We start from the raw sequence: 24,191 nt of genomic DNA, 5'->3' as shown, positions 1-24,191 counted from the left end.
ATAGTGAGTTCTCTAAGTTTTGGATTTATCCTGATGAAGGACCAGTTCAGCATGCAGTGCGAATGGATTAACTGATTATTGATTTCATCCCAGGATTTCCATCTGTTGCCCAAGAGGAAGTCTTCAATTTTCTCAAAGCCATTCTCCTTCCAAATAGTTAATATATATTTGTCCATACATCCAGCGTCTCCCAAGCTAAAATTCATTAAATTTGTCTTGCTGCTAAAATTAGGTAATCCATAGAATTTAAAAAAACGGAGTTTTCACCTTAAAGATCCACTGCAGGGATTTATAGCGTACTTTTTTTGGATCTTTAGTGATTCTCACTGGGTCATAAATTTTCAATTCCAACAGCATCCTTTTGATAAAAAAATCATCCGACTCATGGAAATCTAAAACAGAAAACCTGTGACTATAATGTGCAAAAGACGCAAAATAATATTCTCTGATATTTGGGAGGGACAACCCTCCTTGTGTAGATGATAAATACAAAGTGCTCAGTGCAAGTCTGGAAGATTTTTTTGCCCATAGGAAAGAAGAAATCAGCGCTTCTACTTTTTTAAAATAAGAGGCCTGGATTGCGCAGGGAATTGCACAAAAAAGGAAATTAAAAAGGGGTAATACCGACATACGAATTAGCGATGCCCGCCCTATAATAGACAGGGGTAACAAATTCCACCGGTCTAAAAGTGAGCCTACCTTTTTTAATAAAGGTAAACAATTTAGTGCAAAAAGGTCGTCTAGGCTATCTGATACAAATATTCCAAGATATCTCTTTGGATTCGTGTTATATATCCGCCTGAATTCCGGAGCTAAAGTATCTATAGTGCAGTTCACCAGAATAATTTCCGTTTTGTTTACATTAATTTTATAACCCCCTAACTTTTGAAAATCAGAGAAGATTTTTAAAATCCTCCGTTGACTAGAGGGTTTAGAATCTATAAAAAGGGCAATATCATCTGCATACAGTTTTATATTTGTCATTCGTAATATTGGGGCTGTGTCAGCTTTAATATTCCTGATGGCGATTGCGAGAGGTTCGATAAATAATGCAAACAAAATTGGCGACAGGGGACATCCCTGTCGCGTACCTCTAGTGACTTTACAGGACCCAATATTTGTATTATTAATGATAATTTGTGCCCTAGAATTCACATACAATTGTCGTAGGAGAAAAATAAAAACATTCGGGAAATTAAAACTACGTAAAATTGCAAACAGGCAATCCCAAGAGACTAGATCGAAGGCTTTCTCCGCATCTAAAAACCAAATTTGAGCCTTCACCTTATTAGTTTTAAAATAATCTAGTGCCTCCAATAAAAATGTAGTGTTGGAATGAAGGTGTCTGCCTGCAATGAAACCGCACTGATGGTGAGCTACCAGGGATCCTATTATTTTATTTAATCGGTTTGCTAAAAGTTTTGTAAACATTTTATAATCTGTATTCGGAAGGCTAATCGGGCGGTATGAATTTATATTTTCCTTGTCCTTTCCCTTTTTTAAAATACTGACCACCACTGCTATATGGAAGGAATCCGGTGGGGGACCACCTTGGAGTAAGTTATTAACTAATTTCAGAAGTTCTTTGCGTAGTGTTCCCTCAAATCTTTTTTAAAATTCGATGGGAAGGCCATCCTCACCGTTGGCCTTACCGTTGGGGAAAGATTCTATCACTTCCTCTAATTCCAATAATGTGAAATCTTGAGTAAGATAATTAATGCCTTCAGGATCTAATTTAGGTATTTCAAGTTGTTCTAAAAATTCCAAGGTAGAGTCAGATGAAGCCCCTTCAGATACTTGATAAATTCCCTCATAGTGTTTTAAAAACAGTTCGCCAATAGAGGTGGTGGTCTTAACTTGTATTTTAGTAGTAGGGTCTAATAGCTGATCTATTCTATTGTGAACCTGCTTTTCTTTAGATTGCCAGGCCCGAAGCTTTCCTGTATATTCACTCTCTTCATATATTTTTTGTGCATATAGGTTGCTATTTGTCTCGCCTAAATCATAATAAAAGTTCTTCATTTTGCATTTTGCCACGTTGAGTTTGTGACCAGAGATCTTAGATCTGACCCTAAAATGCTCCTGGGCTGCCTGTGAAAGTTCAGTTTGGAGTTTGATTTTCTCCTCCCTTTTTGCCCTCTGCTTAGGGATTTCTTTAGATGTAATTATTCCACGAAGAGTGGCTTTAAAAGCATCCCAGATTATATTTAATGGGGCTGAACCTCTATTCTGTATAAAAAATTGCTCAATCCTTTCGTTAATATCTGTGCACCATTGTTGGTCAAGGAGATTAAGTTTATTAAAAAACCATCTACTTTTAGATCTAGCTTCATGATTCCCCAGATTGACCTCCATACAGAGAGCTGCATGGTCTGAGAAAGCATTAGGTAGATGGGCATAATTGTATAATACTAAATCATGGGATGACAGAAAAAAATCTAACCTTGACGCTGAATTGTATTTTGCTGAGTGGCATGAATATTCGTGCTTAATAGGATTTAACTTTCGCCAGTGGTCAATAAGATCAAGATCTATTTTACAACTTTGGACTGCTAAAGCAACTTGGGGTTTATTCTGACGACGATCTTTCTTAGTCGAGTCCAATCGTGGATTTTGCAATAGATTGAAATCTCCCCCCCAGATTATTGGCCCAGGCAGACCAGTTATTGCCTGTTTTACTTGTAGAATGACTTGAGGGTCGTCAAGAATTGGTGCATAAACTGTAGCAAGAATAACACTGACGTTATTTAATTTACCGTGTGCAACTGCCCATCTACCTCTAATGTCCGTGCAAGACCCTTCAAAATTAAACTCTACATGTCTCCCTATTAATATGGAAACTCCTCTCTGAGCCATCCCAGCAGGGGCAGATATGTTATAGCCCACCCAGCTTTTGAAGAGTTTAGCTGACTCTGCATGGTCTTTATGATGGAGCACTCAGTAGCATTCCTTTTACGAACGTTATTCAATCCATTAACGTTTAAAGAAATAAATTTCACCATATTATTTCATGTTCGAGATGTTGGGCGTGACCCTCAACTAATACGCTAGTGTGCAAATTTGCAAAAATAGAGTCAACAGCAACAACACATATAATCAATAAATAATATATATATATATAGCAGTCTAGACCCATAACATAATAGCAGCGGATATTCACAGGAGCATTCGTGAAGAGACTGGATTTAAATGTGGAAATATGCAAGCAAACATATACGAGATGTTGAACGTGGCCCTCAGCCAATATGCAAATGTGCAAATCTGCAAATAAACAAAAAACTACAGCAGCAACAAATATAACCAATAGGTAATATAAATGTATATAACAATATAGGCAGTAGCATAATAGCAGCAATTATTCATAGAAATATTCCTAGAGAATCTGAGATTAGATGTGCAAATCTGCAAACGGGCATACTCGAGATGATGGGCGAGGCCCTCAGGAAGTGTGCAAATGTGCAAATCTATAAATATATAAACAACAGCAACGACATATTTAACCGATAGGTGATACATAATAGTGTAATAGCAGCAGCAGATATTGATGGAAACATTCATAAAAATCTAAATTGCAATGTGCAAATGTGCAAACGAGCAGCAACTGTGCAAATATGCAATTAATAAGCAGGCTGATCCAAATAGCAGCGCGGACTTGAAGGATTAAGAGCCCTCTAGTGCAAAATAAGCAAATATACTCAAAGAAACTTGACAACTTATTATAATCCATACGGGCAAAAGTGGCAAGTGCAAAAAATTATTTGTGCAGGATATAGAAATAAAGATATATGAAAAAGAATAACATTGCTCGTACTGTAGTCATAGAAATGTAGAGAAACATATTGGATTTGAACTCTCGTTTTTTCCCTTGCAACACCTCCCTTCACCACCCCGGACCCCCCTCCTCCCCCCTCAGTTGGAGGATCCCCCCGTCTTCCACGTCCGTCCTTTCCTTCTGTTTCTTCTTGTTGGATGCCATTGCGTTGCATCCTTTTTGTGCTTCCTGTTATGGACAACCCCCCCATGTCGATCAGAGCTGTTATAGACTAAGCTCTTGAATCTGCTAGGATTATGATACAGCTGGAGATCTGCTGGACTATCCTCCTAATCCTTCCAGGAAGGACTGGACTTCGTGGACAATTGTAAAAATAAAGAACCTCCCTTTAGCCAGGACCTTGAGTTTTGACTGTTGCACAATCATAGCATGGGCTCCCTTGCTTTTGAAAGAGTCTATCATTTTGACAAAGTCTCGACGTCTGTGTGCAGAAGCCGCTGACATATCCGAGAAAATTTGAAAATTGTTTATTCCTTCTGCGTTGAATGATTTCTTGGAATATGCTGTGTTTAGAATTCTCTCCTTCACCCTAAAATCTGAAAAGTTAAGCAGAATTGTACGCGGATATTTCAAGTTATTGGGTTTATATGCTGGGACTCTGTGTGCCCTAGTGATAGTCAAGTCGCCTTGGAGCTCCGGTATGGCTGTTTTCAGGAGAGACTCTGACCACTTGACTACGTCCTTGTCTTCCACCCCCTCTGGTATACCTACCAGATGTAAATTTGATCTCCGATTGTAGTTTTCGAGGTCCTGCATTTTTTCCACTAACTGGGCTCTTTCCCTATTGGCCACTGATAGATCTTTCTGCATTGTTGACAGTGAATCCTTCAGGGATGAGATCCGAGTCTCAGCCTCAGTGATCTTTGAAGGAAGATTCCCGAAGCACTCTTCCATTTTTGTGAGCCTAGTGTGTAATTGCGCAATCTCCTGTGCCTGAGACTCTTTAAAATCTCTTAGTTCCTGAAGGATAGTTCCAAGCAGAAATTCAATGGAGTTCGTTTTTGTGGTGTTAGGAAGGGAGAGTAGGTCATCCTCTTTTGATATTTGCGATGACCGCAGGCTTAACTCTTGGCTTAACTCTTGGCTAGCGGTTTTCATGATCAGCTCGGGGCTTTGGCTGGTATCCAGAGCCGATGTTATAAGTGCTAGGGGAGCCGCAGATATGATTTCCTCGAAGTGCTCGGAATGCACCAACTCCTTATCTACCCCCTTTGATGGAGCTGTCTCGGGCATTTCGGGTGTTATGGAGTTGTTTAGTACCCCTTCAGTGCTCTGAACTTTTTGTCCCGGGGCATCTTTTTTCCCCTCCCACTTTGGCCCACCCCGCATCGGGGTACTTGAGAGTTGCCCCTGTTGGAGAAGGGGTTTTGAGAAAAGGGGATATTGTTTTAACTGACTCCCAGTGCCTTGTGGTGAGCATGGTTTGTTGACTGCAGCACCCCTCAAGGTCATCTTAGCACCTACGGTTTTCTCCTCCATCTCCAGATCATCCTTTTTGCCTTTCACTGTACTTTTCCCAGCAGCTGCTGTCAGGTTTGGCCCCTTTGAATGGTCGGGGCGGTCCTGGATCTCTATATCTCCGCCTGTCTCCACCTCTACCTCTACCTCTACTTCGCCCTCATTGACTTCGATATCCTCGCTATCCACAGTCTCATTCTCTTCTCTTAGTACTTCGTATTTATTTCTGTCTGAATGCATCTCAGCAGTCTTCTGCCTTAGGGCGTTCTTTTGTTGATTTTTCCGTCTGTTTTTTTTTACCCCTTTATCTGCAGGCAGGGTTTTGTTGATTGATTTCAGCAGATCTTGGTCCTGCTTAGCCTGCTTACCCCTCGCTCTCACTGACATAGTTAGGCGGTGGCCGCTATGCCCCTTTTTATGGTCGTTGGCGAAAATAAGGGTGTAAGTGGCAGTCGGGGAGGGACGAGACAGGTCGGTTCAAATCACAATCAACCTCTCGGTGAAAAAGACCCCCTGCTTGAGGCTGGGTCCCGGAAGAGCTTCAATGTCAATGACAAGAGCAGAGAGAGAGATGAGAGGGGGAAATAGTAACCCACGGCAACACACAGCAACCAGCAGTGAGCAGCACGCAGAACTGCAGAGCGGCGAGGGTTGGAGGTCTGGAGGTCAGAGGTCGAGCGCAGAAAAGCCGCAGAGACTGGTAAATGGGGGCTGCAGAACGAAGCATGAGCAAGACGGAGAAATCCTCCAGATGCCAGACACAGACACAGAGAGTCAAGAAAAATGAGACAGGGCACAGCCCACGATACCTCTCCGGCGTACATCAATCACCACCTGTCTTGTCTGCCGAAAATACAGTCTCAAAGACCGAAGCTGGCACCGGAACAGGGACAGGGCCGTTAATCGCCGAGCTCCGTCAGAACCACCAATCCTTTTGCCATTAGGTGCAAAACGCCTGCATCTCAGCGATTCTCGGCGTCTCACAGCGTCTCGGCACCACCATTACCTCCGAGGGCGGGGCTACGGCACAACAGGAAGCACAGCGGCGGCGTGCGTGGATCACGTCAGCCGCATCCTGAACCACCTGTGATCAGATGCTTGTGCACGCCTCAGCTCCCAGCTCTGTAGTACTTTGAGGGTGCCACAAAGGCTAATGGGTTACCATTTACTTTCACTTTTTCAAGGATTTAGATACAATAGCAAGGCTGCTAAAATGTATCTACCTAGGTGTCTGTCAAAGTTACTGTAGACCTTTCAACATTAGTTGAACGCTGTGCTTTTAAATTGCCCACTCTGCTGAGGTGTTGGCTGATGCTGAGGAATGGTTCTGGTTCACGTGCACGCTTCTGCACAACTCTGCCCTGGCCATGACCTCTTCCGGGACATGCTCCAGGAGGGGCAGCTGTGTGGAGATTCTCGTCTCTTAATCCAAAGAGGATCATGGGCTACAGGGGCAAAGGTAAATGCAAGCCGATCTCTCTTACCTCTAGAAGGAGGGAAATCCTAATATGATTCCTTAGCTTTAGCAGTGAAACAAAGTTCCATTGCTCCACCTCATCCGACTGCACAAATATAGTGTAAAAATATATGTAACATTCATGTCTCACACGGCTAGCCCACAGGACACAGGGGACTAGAGGACCACTTTAAACAGAACAGGCCAGTAGGAACCTCTCCCTGTGCAGGCAACATGTAATAAAGCAAACACAAGGAGATGATAGACGGAGAGCTGAAACTTTTCAGACACTCACCCCGAGTCACAGATCTGGGTTGAATCCATCATCGTTCTTTATCTCACTTCGCCACCCCGGTTCAGACCCAGCTATATGCAAATCAGTCTCGACCCTGTTCTTCATGGGAACAGTCCAGCCCGAACTGCCTGGTCAGGTCTTCCCTGGACCGGAAACAAGCATCCTGGGACCAGTTTCGGTGTATCACCTCTCATCAGGCAGGCTAGCTCGAATCCAGTGGCAAAGCGAGCAACATGTAAAACAGACCTGGTGTGGCAGTATAATCAGCTTCTACCACCACAGTCAGTTCTAGAATAAACCCAGGGGCGAGCCGATGGCAGTCACACTCAGCAAAGGAGGGGTGCACATGATGGGACCCTCCTGACTGAGAGCCCTGCCCTGGATCTTAATCCAAATCCAGGCAGACGTGCACGCATGATTGGTGTATGAACTGAGGCCAAAAAATCGAAAGTAATCAAAGGCTCTCAGCTTGGAGATTGTCACTGCAAGGGTGCATGTTCTTTCTATACCACCACCCTCTATCTGGGACTCCCCAAAAGGTCAGAAACTCCAGTGAATCCAAAAAGAGCAAGGTTTATCTCTCTGAGTTCCGCGGTGCTCTTAATGCAGGAGCTAGAATGCCAGAAACCGGTCCTCGGAAGCTTGTTTCCAGTCCAGGGAAGACATGGCTTGGCAGTTCGGGCTGGACTGTTCCCATGAGGCACAGGGTCAGACTGATTTGCATATGGCCATGTCTGAACTGGGGAGGCAGAGTGGGCTAAAGAACTGTGATGGATTAAACCCAGATCTTTTGACTGGGTGTGAGTGTTTGATTGATTCAGATGCTCCGTCCATCACCACCCCCTTTTGTACCGCTTTTGGCCGCCATAAGTGTAGCAGGGTATTCTCAGACGTGAGTCCCTTGCTCACTTTGCAACTGGATTCAAGCAAACCGGGCTGAAGACGGCTGGAATGCCAGAAACCGGTCCTCGGAAGCTTGTTGCCGGTCTAGGGAAGACATGGCTTGGCAGTTCAGGCTGGACTGTTCCCATGAGGCACAGGGTCAGACTGATTTGCATATGGCCATGTCTGAACTGGGGTGGCAGAGTGGGCTAAAGAACGGTGATGGATTAAACCCAGATCTTTTGACTGGGTGTGAGTGTTTGACTGATTCAGATGCTCCGTCCATCACCACCCCCTTTTGTCTGCTTTTGTCCGCCATAAGTGTGGCAGGGTATGCTCAGACGTGAGTCCCTTGCTCACTTTGCCACTGGATTCAAGCAAACCGGACTGAAGACGGCTGGAATGCCAGAAACCAGTTCTCGAAGCTTGTTTCCGGTCCAGGGAAGACATGGCTTGGCAGTTCGGGCTGGACTGTTCCCATGAGGTACAGGGTCAGACTGATTTGCATATGGCCATGTCTGAACTGGGGTGGAAGAGTGGGCTAAAGAACGGTGATGGATTAAACCCAGATCTTTTGACTGGGTGTGAGTGTTTGATTGATTCAGATGCTCCGTCCATCACCACCCCCTTTTGTACCGCTTTTGGCCGCCATAAGTGTGGCAGGGTATGCTCAGACGTGAGTCCCTTCTCACTTTACCACTGGATTCAAGCAAACCGGGCTGAAGACGGCTGGAATGCCAGAAACCGGTCCTCGGAAGCTTGTTTCCGGTCCAGGGAAGACATGGCTTGGCAGTTCGGGCTGGACTGTTCCCATGAGGCACAGGGTCAGACTGATTTGCATATGGCCATGTCTGAACTGGGGTGGCAGAGTGGGCTAAAGAATGGTGATGGATTAAACCCAGATCTTTTGACTGGGTGTGAGTGTTTGATTGATTCAGCTGCTCCGTCCATCACCACCCCCTTTTGTACCGCTTTTGGCCGCCATAAGTGTGGCAGGGTATGCTCAGACGTGAGTCCCTTGCTCACTTTGCCACTGGATCCAAGCAAACCGGGCTGAAGACGGCTGGAATGCCAGAAACCGGTCCTCGGAAGCTTATTTCCGGTCCAGGGAAGACATGGCTTGGCAGTTCAGGCTGGACTGTTCCCATGAGGCACAGGGTCAGACTGATTTGCATATGGCCATGTCTGAACTGGGGTGGCAGAGTGGGCTAAAGAACGGTGATGGATTAAACCCAGATCTTTTGACTGGGTGTGAGTATTTGATTGATTCAGATGCTCCGTCCATCACCACCCCTTTTGTACCGCTTAATGCAAGAGAGGCAGTGAAGGTATGCTCTGCCCGCTCCTCGTGCTGTCTGCCACGGCACAAAAGCATAAAATACTGTGCTTAATTTATGCCTGTGTTTTATTAAACACCAGCACTTACTTACAATAGTTCACCACATGATGGCACTGTCTGTCTATTTTTGAGAGGCGCAGTCAGTTTAACACTTAAATACACATTAAAAAAAACAGAACTCTGGAGCATCCAGGCAATTCATGCAGCTCTGGGTGGCCTGGAATTGTCCAAGGTGTAGCATTAATAGGAGTGTGACGTATAATAGGGTGCGTTTATGTGGCAGTGATAGCAGTTCCAGTCAGCAGTCAAAGCTGCAGTTTCCTCCTGAGCAATACCTTAAGTCATGCAATTGTTAAGCACTTATTTAAAAAAATGTCAGGTTCACCAGAGCTTTTCTCACAGGAAGGGGACTTTAGGGGCGTTTAAATGGTCCAAACATTGGTTTCTGATGGAAAAAATGAACACCCCTCCCACCCCCAAGTGGTATAACCAAGTCCCCAGGGCTCACCTCATCAGTCGGGCCTCTGCTGGCGGATTTCACTTTCGACCCCGGAGTGGCCGTGTCCTTGGCGTGGGGGCAGCTGCTCCTCAGGGGATCCGGGCTGTGGTCGCCATTGCTGCAAGGCGCGCTGTAATCCAATAAACCATTCATCCTCGGGCCGGGACCTGCAGCAAAACAGGATATGTGAAGTGAGGGGAGAGTGAGCAGAGAAAGTTGGGATCACGGAGAGAGCGAGGTGAGGACAATAGAGTAACGGAGGAGGGAAAGGAAAGCATCAGGCCTAGAGGAGGGAGAGTGAGGGGAGAAGAGGGAGAGAAGCAATGAATGAAAGGGAAGAAATCGAGAGAATGAGAAACAGGAACGTATAGGGCGCGAGGAGGGGAAGTATGGAAAGATGGAAAATGGAGCATAACGGGCGAAGGTAAGTACGGAGATGGAGGGAGGGAGAAACGAAGAAACTTAGAGAGAGGAGGAACAGTAAGGGGGGAAGACATTTGTGGAGAGAAACGAGTACAAAGAAACTTAATGAGCGAAGGAAGAGTGAACTCGAGCGAGGGAAGGGAGGAAGGAAAGGAAAGGAAGGAAATTGGAAGAGGTGAAGCGACAGGAGCTGTAGTGAGGAAGGAAATGAGGGGGTAGGAGGGGGGTGTTTGAAGAAAGGTCGCAGAAGGTGGGCATAGGAAGTGATGAGAAGCGGAGACAAAAGAAGGGGGTGCTGGGAGTGTATGATAGGAGCCCTTTGCCGTGAGAGACTAAAGTAAGGGAGGAACGGAAAGAGAAGAAGGGAGGACAAGCCCCGGCGGTCTCACGCACCGCTGTACACAGCTGCTCGATTGATGCCACGCGCTACGGGAGGGCACGGCTTGCTATAAATAGAGAGGCTCACAGGACACGGCCCGGGGAGGGACCACAAAGAGAAGACGAAGGGTGAAAGTGAAAGTGGAAGAAGGGACGGAAAGGGCGGATGGAGGAAAGATAAGACGAGAAAGGGGCGAGAGAGAAAGGCACGGCTCTGCGCGTGCAAGCTGCTGGGTCGGGCATCGCCCCGCCGCTCTGAGGTGCCAGGATGAAGAGGGCACCTGCAGTCGCCCTCCATCATTCGCACACTTCACCTGTAAGGTCTCCCTTCTTTTCGTTCGGCACCCTGTGACCCGGGCTATCTCGCATCCGCGCGACCACTGATTAATGCATACAATGCATACATTAAACAAGCACTGGCAAAGCCACCAGCTGCAGGCACATCTCCTTCTACTTGAAAACGGTGGTGGGACATGATAGTATTTAGATTAGACAAAGAGGCAGCTAAACATATACGCACTGTGAGTGAAAAAATAACCGATGGATTTAACCCAGATCTATGACTGGGGGTGAATGTTTGACAATGTTCAGTATTCCGTCCATCATCTTTTTTGTGTTGCCATAGTCGCCCTCAGTGGGAAGGGTATGCCCAGACCTGTGCCCTGAAACCTGTCCCAGGATGCTTGTTTACGTATTTGGGGCTGGACTGGTCCCAAGAGGAACAGGGTCAAGACTGATTTGCATATGGCTAGGTCCAAACTGGGGGAGGGGGGTGAGCAAAAACAGAAGGGTTTAGCCCAGATCTGTGACTGGGGGTACATGTTTGACAATGTTCAGCATTCAGTCCATCATCTTTTTGTGTAGCTAAACATATGCCTTCCATACTTGCCCCTTTCCCTGCATATTCATGGGCCAAAATAATTGTCTCCCTGAGCCATCTGTGGTGTTGGGGCCCTAGGCCCACATGGTGGAGGGAAGCAGACACAGGACACCAGTTAGGGATAGCAGATCTGGCCTCGAGCACATGCGCTCAGGGTCTTTTATTAACAGCCTCACCTGACCCAGTGACGTCCTTACACTAAACACCCACCCAGTGTGGTGGGTGGGTGTTTAGTGTAGGGTTACACTGCAACAACTAGACTGTGTCCTGGCAGGACACTACATTCCTCCCCAACTTTAATGAAAGGAAAAACAAATGTCCAACCTGCAAGAAAAACAGAACAATAACATTTTATAGCCCCAACAGATCTTCTTCAGGCGATTGCTGGGAGAATGTTGAAAGTTTCAGGATTACAAAGTCAGTCAGATGAGCTTCACCTCGGCGGTGTACTTCAGATCATCCTTGTCTTGCTGTGTTGACGCTTATATACCGTGTTCATCACTTGGAGCATTGGGAGCAGGATGGATGTGACCCTAGAGGGGTCTCGCAGGTGTTCCTAGTCCAGTGGATGACAACGCTTGTTGGTTGTAGGAGACGACTATGTCACGAGGGGTCTTTATTTGGATTTGCTGATCTTGATGCCTTCACATCTCTGTCCGGCCAAGTAACTTCCGACTTGCCTTCCTTGCCAGACTCCTCTCTCACTGGAGCCTCGAAGACTGGCCTCTCCTGCTTGGACTCTTCTCTCACTAGAGACGCTGGGAGGACCCTCATGCCGGACACGATGGGACCGGGTGGGCCGTGCGGGCTTCGCATGAGCCGCGCAAAGGCGTCGCTGCCGAACTGCCAACGGACTCGCCGCCAAGTCTCTCATGATGTCCTCGGGGGTGTTGATGTCATCCGCCGGGATGGTCTTGCCGTTAGGACATGGGTTCAGTGTCTTCAACAGACCGTTTCTCGGTGCCAGGTGTTTACCTGGGGCCTTCATGCTTCCTGTTGCCTCTCGTGGAGCTGCCACTGCTGCACCTCTCCCATCCGGATTCCTCTCTCACAGGACATGCGGCCGAGGCCCTTGTCCCCTGGACTGCCACATGATCGCGTGGGCTGTGCGGGTCGCTGCCGAACTTCGGACATGGCCACAGTCGAGTCTTGTGTAGTCCACAAGGGTGGATTGTCTAGTGCTCGGGTATGCTCTGCTTCGGCGAGCTTCAGGTTCACGGGGCACCCATGCAGTTCTTCAGTGGTTGGTCTCCTCGAATGCAGGTTGTAGGGATTACTGGGATCCACACGGATGTTGCGATGCTCCTTGGACAGCACCGATGTTCCTGTGTGCTGTGGTTCTCTCTCCTCCTCTGTGGAGTGATGTTGTGTTACTCCATTTTTCCTCTTCGTTCACTTCCTCGACGCGGTCCGGTCTTCTTTCTTGCTTTCTCATGCTAACCAGGATTCTCCATGTAGCGGGCCCTCTACATGTCGTCCCCGTGGTCTTGTCCATGTGGTAGGACACTGTCTTCACTTGGCTTGGTGACTAGACCTGTCGTCGTATCTTCTCTGTTGTTGCTTTTCTTTCCTTGGTGACCAGACTGGGTGGTCGGTTTTCATCTTGGGCATGAGTTGTCATGCTGTGCTATTTTCTTTGTGTTCGCTATTCACCGTCACGGTGTTTTGGCGTTGGCGCGCTTTGTCTGCGCGGAGGAGGGTTGCGTCACCGCTCCTGGTGCAACTCTGGTGCATGCTGCCATGCGTGCTGATGATGGCGCTCCGGTTGCTGCGAGACATCGCTGTCTCTGTTGGGGACCTTTGTATGCTGTCCCGTGGCGTTGGCGTGTCGCTGTGCAGCGTCACTTTGGCGCTCTTGATTCCTGGCACGTTCCGGCGCAGTGCTGTGCAGTCCTGTCGTGCGGGTGTGGAATTCTTGGACGCCTGTTGCGAGTCGTTGGGTACTTGCTGCTTTGGCTGTTGTCAGGGACTTGCTGCTTTGGACCGTTGGCGGGAGTGGTTGATGCTGCGGTGAACACCTGTGGCCACAAGGCGTCGCTGCTCTCTCCGTCGTTTGACCTCGGCACTCGTTTTCCCTGGACGTTCTCCCAGTGCTTGGCAGTCGTTTCCTCCAGACGTTGTCAGTGCTTGGAAGCTTAGTGAGGCGTTCGTGCCTCTTTCCCACGTCGCGCTGGAAGTGGCATCTGCAGACCCTTTGCTGGTGCGTGTGGGTGTCTTCTGCGTGGTTGCGCACTTACTTGCTGCGGGAGTTTGGATGCTTTCCTTGGGGGCGCTATTCAGTCTGTTGCCCCTTGCTGCTGCTGATTGATCTTGTGTTGTGCAATGCTTGTTTTTTTTTCTTATTGATGCAGGTGCGCTTCTGCTTTTGGCCACTGGGTGGCAGTAAACTTCACTTTGGCAGCAGCCTGCCTTGCTTAATACACTCTTCCCTGGTTGAGCACTCTATTGTCTGTCCTTCAGTGCACACAGGGGGCTGGAGCTGCTGCCGTGATCTGGTGAGTCTCTCTCCTTCTGCATATCGTTCAATTGGTGCAGAGAGGCACAGGCTCATTGTTCCGGCACATGCTGAGTGAGGCACTGTTATTTTAGATCCCGGGGCAAATGTTCACATACTTGCCGTGTGCACCGGCCCTTTCATTTGTGGTTGCTGTGGGGGCACATTCGGACTCGGCGGCGCTGGCCGCATGCGGGCGCTTCTCCCTCCCCCTCGCAGCAGGCCAAGTGATCACGGGCTGCGGAGGCGGGGGGGGTTATTCTGCTCGCTGGAGTAGGTCCTGTCGGCTGTTGTTCTCCCTGCCCGCAGAAACCCTAAACTTCACTTGTTCCGCGAGGCGGGGGTGAGCCGGTGCTGCAGCTGAGGCACTGTTCGTCCTCCGTGTATTCTCCCCCCTCCCTGCAGCAGCTTCGTCGTCCACACGCTGCGGTGTGTGTGTCCACCGGGTCGCTGTGTGTTCCGTGCTGAGCGGGTAGGCTCCGCTTCAGCCGTGTTGGAGGGTGTTCAATGCCCGATTCAGGGCACCGCAAGGCGGCGCGGGCGGCAGTTTCTTTTTCTTCTGTCCTCCCTGCCCGCGGCTAGCAGTCCTTGCGCGGGCGGGGGGTGATGCTGGGGGGCTACCGGCGGGCCGCGGGTGGGCTCCGCAGGCGCTGCTGAGTCTTTCCTTGGGGGGGCGCTACCGGCAGGCCGCGGGTGGGCTCCGCTGGCTCTGATCACGTTGAGAGGGGGGTCGGGAGGCGGTTAGCTACTCCGCTCCCTCCCCCTCGTTGATAATGTTGTTCGCGGGTGCCGGCCACACTTCTCCCCACGCCGTCGCTCGTCTCTGGGCCCCTCCGCTTCCAGCCGCACACGCGGCGGGGGCAGGGGATGACTCGGGCAGGCCGCGGGTGGGCTCCGCTGGTCCAGCTTATAATTGGGCATTAAAGTTTTTGTCTATAGCGGGTGGGCTCCGCTTTGGTGCACAGTCTTCCGGGGGAGTCACCTCCCGCTCCCGGCTCACCTTCGGCCGGCGGGCCTGATGCTCTATCGCGGTCGTGGCGGGTGGGCTCCGTCCGACCGGTGCACCTCTCCGGTGGGGGTCTCTGCTTCGCGGCCGTCTCAGGTGGGCACTGGGCGGTCCGCTCTTTCCTGGTGGCGCTGGATGGTGGCGGCCGACGCGGGTAGGCTCCGGTCGGCTCGTCCTTGAAGGCTGGTGCGGTGGGCCTCACGGTCGCTGCAGGCTGTGGGGCTCCAACGTGCTCACCGGCTTCTCGGCGCGCTGTGCCCTGCTACAGGGGTGCCCTGCAGGCGGGCAGCCCTCTCCCCCATTTTCCGGGATGTATGGCAGTGGCACGCGTGGCTACACTACCGACCTCGTCGCCAAAGTGGTGTTGGGGCCCTAGGCCCACATGGTGGAGGGAAGCAGACACAGGACACCAGTTAGGGATAGCAGATCTGGCCTCGAGCACGTGCGCTCAGGGTCTTTTATTAACAGCGTCACCTGACCCAGTGACGTCTGTGGTGGGTGGGTGTTTAGTGTAGGGTTACGCTGCAACAACTAGACTGTGTCCTGGCAGGACACTACACCATCTATTCAGAATATGGCATCTGAGGGACAAATACCTGGTCCTGCAATTCCAGCTCTCACAAGCAAAGAGTCTACTTTCCTAAATGAGCAGCCCTTTCTATGTACATTGATAATGAAGTAGGCACATGCAATCACCAAATCTTGGGCCTCATAAAGAGATTAAAGAAGTTTGGGTAGGAATGATGGGTGTGGATGCAAAATTATCTTACCTGGTACCAAAACATAGACATAGTTCTGAAAGTAACAGAGCAACTAGTTGCTCAATCAACCTGTGTGAGCAAATTGCTGCTGGTAAAGGGAACATAACAGACAGGACGTTGAAGTCTATTAACCCCTTGGGCGCGGCCGCGATTCTGCGCCTGTGCAGCAATTTTATTGAGTGGGCGGGTTCATGACGCCCCCCAGCCGTCATCCGCACACGCCCACCGTGGTGCATGATGCCGGGGGCCGTCATCAGCATGGAAGGGGTTAATTAGAGTGGCTCATGGGGGGGGGGGGGACTGTAATGCTCTTAAAACCAATAAAAGATCCCAGGAGGGAACTGGTGGATGAAAAAATAGGACCCTATTATGAAAAGTGCCCCTCAGGGACCATGGGGTGTGCCCCTCACTTTTTAGGATCCCTGGGTATTTAGGTATTACAGAGAGGCAGCAGATGCTTCATACCGATACAGATAGCATAGGCATATATTCCAGCGCTAGTGCTATCTTTAGGGGGAGGTCCCTCATTACCAAGGAGCCAGGGCCATGCCAAATGATGAACACGTGTGCCAAGGCAAAACGCCCATCAGGAAGTGCACCGACTGTCCACCCGGAAATGCTGTACCATGGACCTCCCAGTCACTCACTGCACCCACCTGCTAGGGGATCTCTGTCCCTCCTTTGAAGTGCAGGCCGGGGGTAGCCTGCACTATGAAAGATGTGGCAGCTGCTTCAAACAGCGGATGTGCCTTTCACTAATGTCTGCCCCCAGGGCAGCCGCAAGTTCACATGTGCCCTTAGTGCACCGCATTACAGGTCATAGCGCTCTGTGACCTGCTAGACCATCAACGAAATGTATGTCTGACCATTTGAAGGCCTAAATTGCTTCCAATGAACTCCTTAAAGTGGACACAACAGTCGCAAAAGGAAACTATCTCTCAAAAAATCCAACACCCTTGAAGGCGCACAGGAAGATTGCAAAACTAGTGATTTACTTCACCTACTGAAACCAGTGGCGGGCATCCACTTGTAAGGTTGATGAATGTCTTGACTGTTGTATGCAAAAATCAACCACAGCTAAACAACCTTGGAGCTGTAAAGCTAGCTTCTGAAACTCCAACCCACAGACAGGGGGTAGAATAACAACCTATTCCTCTCTGCTCTTCTGGAACCAGGAGAATGATGGCCTTGCTCAAGAGTTTTTGTATACCCTCCAAAATCGTTTTCGGACGAATGAGGCAGCTAGGAAACAGGGTCTGACAAAACAATTGTTCTAAAGAAGACGAGAAGTGAATTTGGAACCTTTTCAACTATTTTCAGGGCCCACCTGTCTGGAACCACTGTCCCCAGATCTTGAAAAAATACTCCAGGTAACCCCCACCTGGCAACTCTGGTCACACTGGAGCAAAGGGATGATTTGGGAGAAGGAGGCAGATTTACTTGACGTGCTTACTGAAGCTGGGATTTGTATGAGAAAGGGGTTCCTCTGCCACAATGCATTCCTCAAATGGGCTGGTTTGGAGACTTTGGACCCAAATAGGATGGCGGTGAGACCACCACTGACAGCCCGTGGGTGGCGGTCCACACTACCATCAGACCCATCACATCCGCCTGCCATATTTCAATGGCAAGCAAATGTGTGGCAGTTGGTAAGACTGACCGCCACGCATCCGACGGGTTCCTTGATCCCACCGGTGTGGCAGAGGGGCTCGTAGTCCCTACAATGGTGGCAGTGCCTACCCGGAAGCACCGTGGGATTACTATGTCCCTTTCCACCAGCCTGTTCATGGCGGTCAACCCGCCATGAACAGTTAGTCAGAAAGGGGCTTTGGGGGCCCGTAGCGGAACCCCATCACCCCTGGCCCTAAGCTGTGGGCACTGGGGGGCATGGTGCCCCGCTACATATCCCTGCACTATGTGGTAGGCACAGCATGGTGCCTGCCACGTAGTGCAGGGATATGTAAAGTGTCCCATTTTTTCATTCCGGGGGATGCTGCAGACAGCAGCAACCGCCGCAATGCAAAATATATGATTCAGAAAAGGGGGTGGTGATGAACAGAGTGCCTGAATTAAGCAGACCACTCTTACCCAGTCCAAAGATCAGGGCTTGATCCATCACCGTTTTTTAGCTCACTGCACCATCCCAGCCCAGAACTTGGCTATATGCAAATTAGTCTGTTCCTGTCCTAGTGCATGATGGGAACAGGGCAAACCAAACTACCAAGCCAATTCTTATACTGGGAAGGAAACAAGCTTCCGGGGACCGGTTTCTGCCATTTCAGGTGTCGTCGGCCCGGCTTGCTTGAATCCTGATGGTGCAATGAGCAAGGGACTCACATCTGAGTATACCCTTCCATGCTTATGGTGGACAAAATTATTCAGAAAAGGGGGTGGTGATGAACAGAGTGCCTGAATTAAGCAGACCACTCTTACCCAGTCCAAAGATCAGGGCTTGATCCATCACCGTTTTTTAGCTCACTGCACCATCCCAGCTCAGAACTTGGCTATATGCAAATTAGTCTGTTCCTGTCCCAGTGCATGATGGGAACAGGGCAAACCAAACTACCAAGCCAATTCTTATACTGGGAAGGAAACAAGCTTCCGGGGACCGGTTTCTGCCATTTCAGGTGTCGTCGGCCCGGCTTGCTTGAATCCTGATGGTGCAATGAGCAAGGGACTCACATCTGAGTATACCCTTCCATGCTTATGGTGGACAAAATTATTCAGAAAAGGGGGTGGTGATGAACAGAGTGCCTGAATTAAGCAGACCACTCTTACCCAGTCCAAAGATCAGGGCTTGATCCATCACCGTTTTTTAGCTCACTGCACCATCCCAGCTCAGAACTTGGCTATATGCAAATTAGTCTGTTCCTGTCCCAGTGCATGATGGGAACAGGGCAAACCAAACTACCAAGCCAATTCTTATACTGGGAAGGAAACAAGCTTCCGGGGACCGGTTTCTGCCATTTCAGGTGTCGTCGGCCCGGCTTGCTTGAATCCTGATGGTGCAATGAGCAAGGGACTCACATCTGAGTATACCCTTCCATGCTTATGGTGGACAAAATTATTCAGAAAAGGGGGTGGTGATGAACAGAGTGCCTGAATTAAGCAGACCACTCTTACCCAGTCCAAAGATCAGGGCTTGATCCATCACCGTTTTTTAGCTCACTGCACCATCCCAGCTCAGAACTTGGCTATATGCAAATTAGTCTGTTCCTGTCCCAGTGCATGATGGGAACAGGGCAAACCAAACTACCAAGCCAATTCTTATACTGGGAAGGAAACAAGCTTCCGGGGACCGGTTTCAGCCATTTCAGGCGTAGTCGGCCCGGCTTGCTTGAATCCTGATGGTGCAATGAGCAAGGGACTCACATCTGAGTATACCCTTCCACGCTTATGGTGGACAAAATGATTCAGAAAAGGGGGTGGTGATGAACAGAGTGCCTGAATTAAGCAGACCACTCTTACCCAGTCCAAAGATCAGGGCTTGATCCATCACCGTTTTTTAGCTCACTGCACCATCCCAGCTCAGAACTTGGCTATATGCAAATAAGTCTGTTCCTGTCCCAGTGCATGATGGGAACAGGGCAAACCAAACTACCAAGCCAATTCTTATACTGGAAAGGAAACAAGCTTCCGGGGACCGGTTTCTGCCATTTCAGGCGTCGTCGGCCCGGCTTGCTTGAATCCTGATGGTGCAATGAGCAAGGGACTCACATCTGAGTATACCCTTCCACGCTTATGGTGGACAAAATGATTCAGAAAAGGGGGTGGTGATGAACAGAGTGCCTGAATTAAGCAGACCACTCTTACCCAGTCCAAAGATCAGGGCTTGATCCATCACCGTTTTTTAGCTCACTGCACCATCCCAGCTCAGAACTTGGCTATATGCAAATTAGTCTGTTCCTGTCCCAGTGCATGATGGGAACAGGGCAAACCAAACTACCAAGCCAATTCTTATACTGGGAAGGAAACAAGCTTCCGGGGACCGGTTTCTGCCATTTCAGGCGTCGTCGGCCCGGCTTGCTTGAATCCTGATGGTGCAATGAGCAAGGGACTCACATCTGAGTATACCCTTCCACGCTTATGGTGGACAAAATGATTCAGAAAAGGGGGTGGTGATGAACAGAGTGCCTGAATTAAGCAGACCACTCTTACCCAGTCCAAAGATCAGGGCTTGATCCATCACCGTTTTTTAGCTCACTGCACCATCCCAGCTCAGAACTTGGCTATATGCAAATTAGTCTGTTCCTGTCCCAGTGCATGATGGGAACAGGGCAAACCAAACTACCAAGCCAATTCTTATACTGGGAAGGAAACAAGCTTCCGGGGACCGGTTTCTGCCATTTCAGGCGTCGTCGGCCCGGCTTGCTTGAATCCTGATGGTGCAATGAGCAAGGGACTCACATCTGAGTATACCCTTCCACGCTTATGGTGGACAAAATGATTCAGAAAAGGGGGTGGTGATGAACAGAGTGCCTGAATTAAGCAGACCACTCTTACCCAGTCCAAAGATCAGGGCTTGATCCATCACCGTTTTTTAGCTCACTGCACCATCCCAGCTCAGAACTTGGCTATATGCAAATAAGTCTGTTCCTGTCCCAGTGCATGATGGGAACAGGGCAAACCAAACTACCAAGCCAATTCTTATACTGGGAAGGAAACAAGCTTCCGGGGACCGGTTTCTGCCATTTCAGGCGTCGTCGGCCCGGCTTGCTTGAATCCTGATGGTGCAATGAGCAAGGGACTCACATCTGAGTATACCCTTCCACGCTTATGGTGGACAAAATGATTCAGAAAAGGGGGTGGTGATGAACAGAGTGCCTGAATTAAGCAGACCACTCTTACCCAGTCCAAAGACCAGGGTTTGATCCATCACCGTTTTTTAGCTCACTGCACCATCCCAGCTCAGAACTTGGCTATATGCAAATTAGTCTGTTCCTGTCCCAGTGCATGATGGGAACAGGGCAAACCAAACTACCAAGCCAATTCTTATACTGGGAAGGAAACAAGCTTCCGGGGACCGGTTTCTGCCATTTCAGGTGTCGTCGGCCCGGCTTGCTTGAATCCTGATGGTGCAATGAGCAAGGGACTCACATCTGAGTATACCCTTCCACGCTTATGGTGGACAAAATGATTCAGAAAAGGGGGTGGTGATGAACAGAGTGCCTGAATTAAGCAGACCACTCTTACCCAGTCCAAAGATCAGGGCTTGATCCATCACCGTTTTTTTAGCTCACTGCACCATCCCAGCTCAGAACTTGGCTATATGCAAATTAGTCTGTTCCTGTCCCAGTGCATGATGGGAACAGGGCAAACCAAACTACCAAGCCAATTCTTATACTGGGAAGGAAACAAGCTTCCGGGGACCGGTTTCCGCCATTTCAGGCGTCGTCGGCCCGGCTTGCTTGAATCCTGATGGTGCAATGAGCAAGGGACTCACATCTGAGTATACCCTTCCACGCTTATGGTGGACAAAATGATTCAGAAAAGGGGGTGGTGATGAACAGAGTGCCTGAATTAAGCAGACCACTCTTACCCAGTCCAAAGATCAGGGCTTGATCCATCACCGTTTTTTAGCTCACTGCACCATCCCAGCTCAGAACTTGGCTATATGCAAATTAGTCTGTTCCTGTCCCAGTGCATGATGGGAACAGGGCAAACCAAACTACCAAGCCAATTCTTATACTGGGAAGGAAACAAGCTTCCGGGGACCGGTTTCTGCCATTTCAGGCGTCGTCGGCCCGGCTTGCTTGAATCCTGATGGTGCAATGAGCAAGGGACTCACATCTGAGTATACCCTTCCACGCTTATGGTGGACAAAATGATTCAGAAAAGGGGGTGGTGATGAACAGAGTGCCTGAATTAAGCAGACCACTCTTACCCAGTCCAAAGATCAGGGCTTGATCCATCACCGTTTTTTAGCTCACTGCACCATCCCAGCTCAGAACTTGGCTATATGCAAATTAGTCTGTTCCTGTCCCAGTGCATGATGGGAACAGGGCAAACCAAACTACCAAGCCAATTCTTATACTGGGAAGGAAACAAGCTTCTGGGGACCGGTTTCTGCCATTTCAGGCGTAGTCGGCCCGGCTTGCTTGAATCCTGATGGTGCAATGAGCAAGGGACTCACATCTGAGTATACCCTTCCACGCTTATGGTGGACAAAATGATTCAGAAAAGGGGGTGGTGATGAACAGAGTGCCTGAATTAAGCAGACCACTCTTACCCAGTCCAAAGATCAGGGCTTGATCCATCACCGTTTTTTAGCTCACTGCACCATCCCAGCTCAGAACTTGTCTATATCCAAATTAGTCTGTTCCTGTCCCAGTGCATGATGGGAACAGGGCAAACCAAACTACCAAGCCAATTCTTATACTGGGAAGGAAACAAGCTTCCGGGGACCGGTTTCTGCCATTTCAGGCGTCGTCGGCCCGGCTTGCTTGAATCCTGATGGTGCAATGAGCAAGGGACTCACATCTGAGTATACCCTTCCACGCTTATGGTGGACAAAATGATTCAGAAAAAGGGGTGGTGATGAACAGAGTGCCTGAATTAAGCAGACCACTCTTACCCAGTCCAAAGATCAGGGCTTGATCCATCACCGTTTTTTAGCTCACTGCACCATCCCAGCTCAGAACTTGGCTATATGCAAATTAGTCTGTTCCTGTCCCAGTGCATGATGGGAACAGGGCAAACCAAACTACCAAGCCAATTCTTATACTGGGAAGGAAACAAGCTTCCGGGGACCGGTTTCTGCCATTTCAGGCCACTATAGGTGTGGCAGGGTATACTCAGACATGAGTCCCTTGCTCACTGCTCCATCAGGATTCAAGCAAGCCGGGCCGACGAGGCTGAAATGCCAGAAACCGGTCCCCGGTAGCTTGTCTCCTTTCTGGTGAAGAATTGGCTTGGTAGTTTGGTCTGCCCTGTTCCCATGATGCACTGGGCCAGGGACAGACTAATTTGCATATATCCAGGTTCTGAGCTGGGATGGGGCAGTGAGCTAAATAACGGTGATGGATCAAGCCCTGATCTTTGGACTGGGTATGAGTGGTCTGCTTAATTCAGACACTCTGTTCATCACCACCCCCTTTTCTGAATCGTTTTTGGCCACTATAGGTGTGGCAGGGTATACTCAGACATGAGTCCCTTGCTCACTGCTCCATCAGGATTCAAGCAAGCCGGGCCGACGAGGCTGAAATGCCAGAAACCGGTCCCCGGTAGCTTGTCTCCTTTCTGGTGAAGAATTGGCTTGGTAGTTTGGTCTGCCCTGTTCCCATGATGCACTGGGCCAGGGACAGACTAATTTGCATATATCCAGGTTCTGAGCTGGGATGGGGCAGTGAGCTAAATAACGGTGATGGATCAAGCCCTGATCTTTGGACTGGGTAAGAGTGGTCTGCTTAATTCAGACACTCTGTTCATCACCACCCCCTTTTCTGAATCGTTTTTGGCCACTATAGGTGTGGCAGGGTATACTCAGACATGAGTCCCTTGCTCACTGCTCCATCAGGATTCAAGCAAGCCGGGCCGACGAGGCCGAAATGCCAGAAACCGGTCCCCGGTAGCTTGTCTCCTTTCTGGTGAAGAATTGGCTTGGTAGTTTGGTCTGCCCTGTTCCCATGATGCACTGGGCCAGGGACAGACTAATTTGCATATAGCCAGGTTCTGAGCTGGGATGGGGCAGTGAGCTAAATAACGGTGATGGATCAAGCCCTGATCTTTGGACTGGGTAAGAGTGGTCTGCTTAATTCAGACACTCTGTTCATCACCACCCCCTTTTCTGAATCGCAATGCAAAATATAGGCATTGCGACCGCCGTGGAGGCAGTCACATCGTAATGCCTAGTGCTGGACCGCCGAAAGCCTGTCACGAGGTGCTGTCTACGATAGGACGGCGGCCAGACAAAAGTCCGCCCGCCATCCTAATCAGGCCCTTTGTTATTGAGTTTGAACCAAACACCCTGCCGTAACAAAAAAAACACTTTCCAATGAGCGATAAGCATGCAGGAGCAAAACATTTCCTATCCTCTGTGGATCTCCTTACCAATTCTTCCAGTTCTGGGACAAATACCTTGGCTCCTGAAACAGGCTGATGCATTAAAATGGCCTTCTATAAAGCATCCGCCTTCTAGCTCTTATGATAGAAGCTGAAGTTGCCGTCGCTGCACATAGACAACCAATGGCAATATCTGACCAAAAACAGGCTGTTGTTCCATGATTGGCAAGGTTTCTGTGCTTACTTCTTTCATGATTTGATCAGCTAGCAACTGAAAGTCCTTGAGCAGAGACAGTGTTGTATAATGTGCATAGGTGCTTGCTCATAATTGAAAACTTTGATGATGCGGCCTCTTCAGGAATTATTACATCTTGCGAAGATAATCCTGCCATTAAGCAGTCTACTTCAACTATGCATGGAAACTCCTCTACAAACTTTTGTAAAGGATATCTTTTTGTCAAAAATCTTGGAAATTACTGTCGCTCCA

General features: G+C 49.1%; 1 protein-coding gene across 1 annotated transcript in view; it reads right to left on the bottom strand.

Moving 5' to 3' along the window:
• HK3 (hexokinase 3) overlaps positions 1–24,191 on the bottom strand; it is a 397,869-nt gene that overhangs the window by 273,463 nt on the left and 100,215 nt on the right. The window contains exon 2 of the mRNA XM_078652800.1: positions 9,771–9,928. Coding sequence (XP_078508926.1) covers positions 9,771–9,914 — 144 coding nt within the window. The 5' untranslated portion in view covers positions 9,915–9,928. The remainder of the gene's footprint in view (positions 1–9,770; positions 9,929–24,191) is intronic.

Source organism: Lissotriton helveticus, chromosome 7 (genome assembly GCF_964261635.1).
Source record: "Lissotriton helveticus chromosome 7, aLisHel1.1, whole genome shotgun sequence".
Taxonomy (NCBI): Eukaryota; Metazoa; Chordata; class Amphibia; order Caudata; family Salamandridae; genus Lissotriton; species Lissotriton helveticus.
This window is presented reverse-complemented; position numbering and strand designations above follow the sequence as displayed.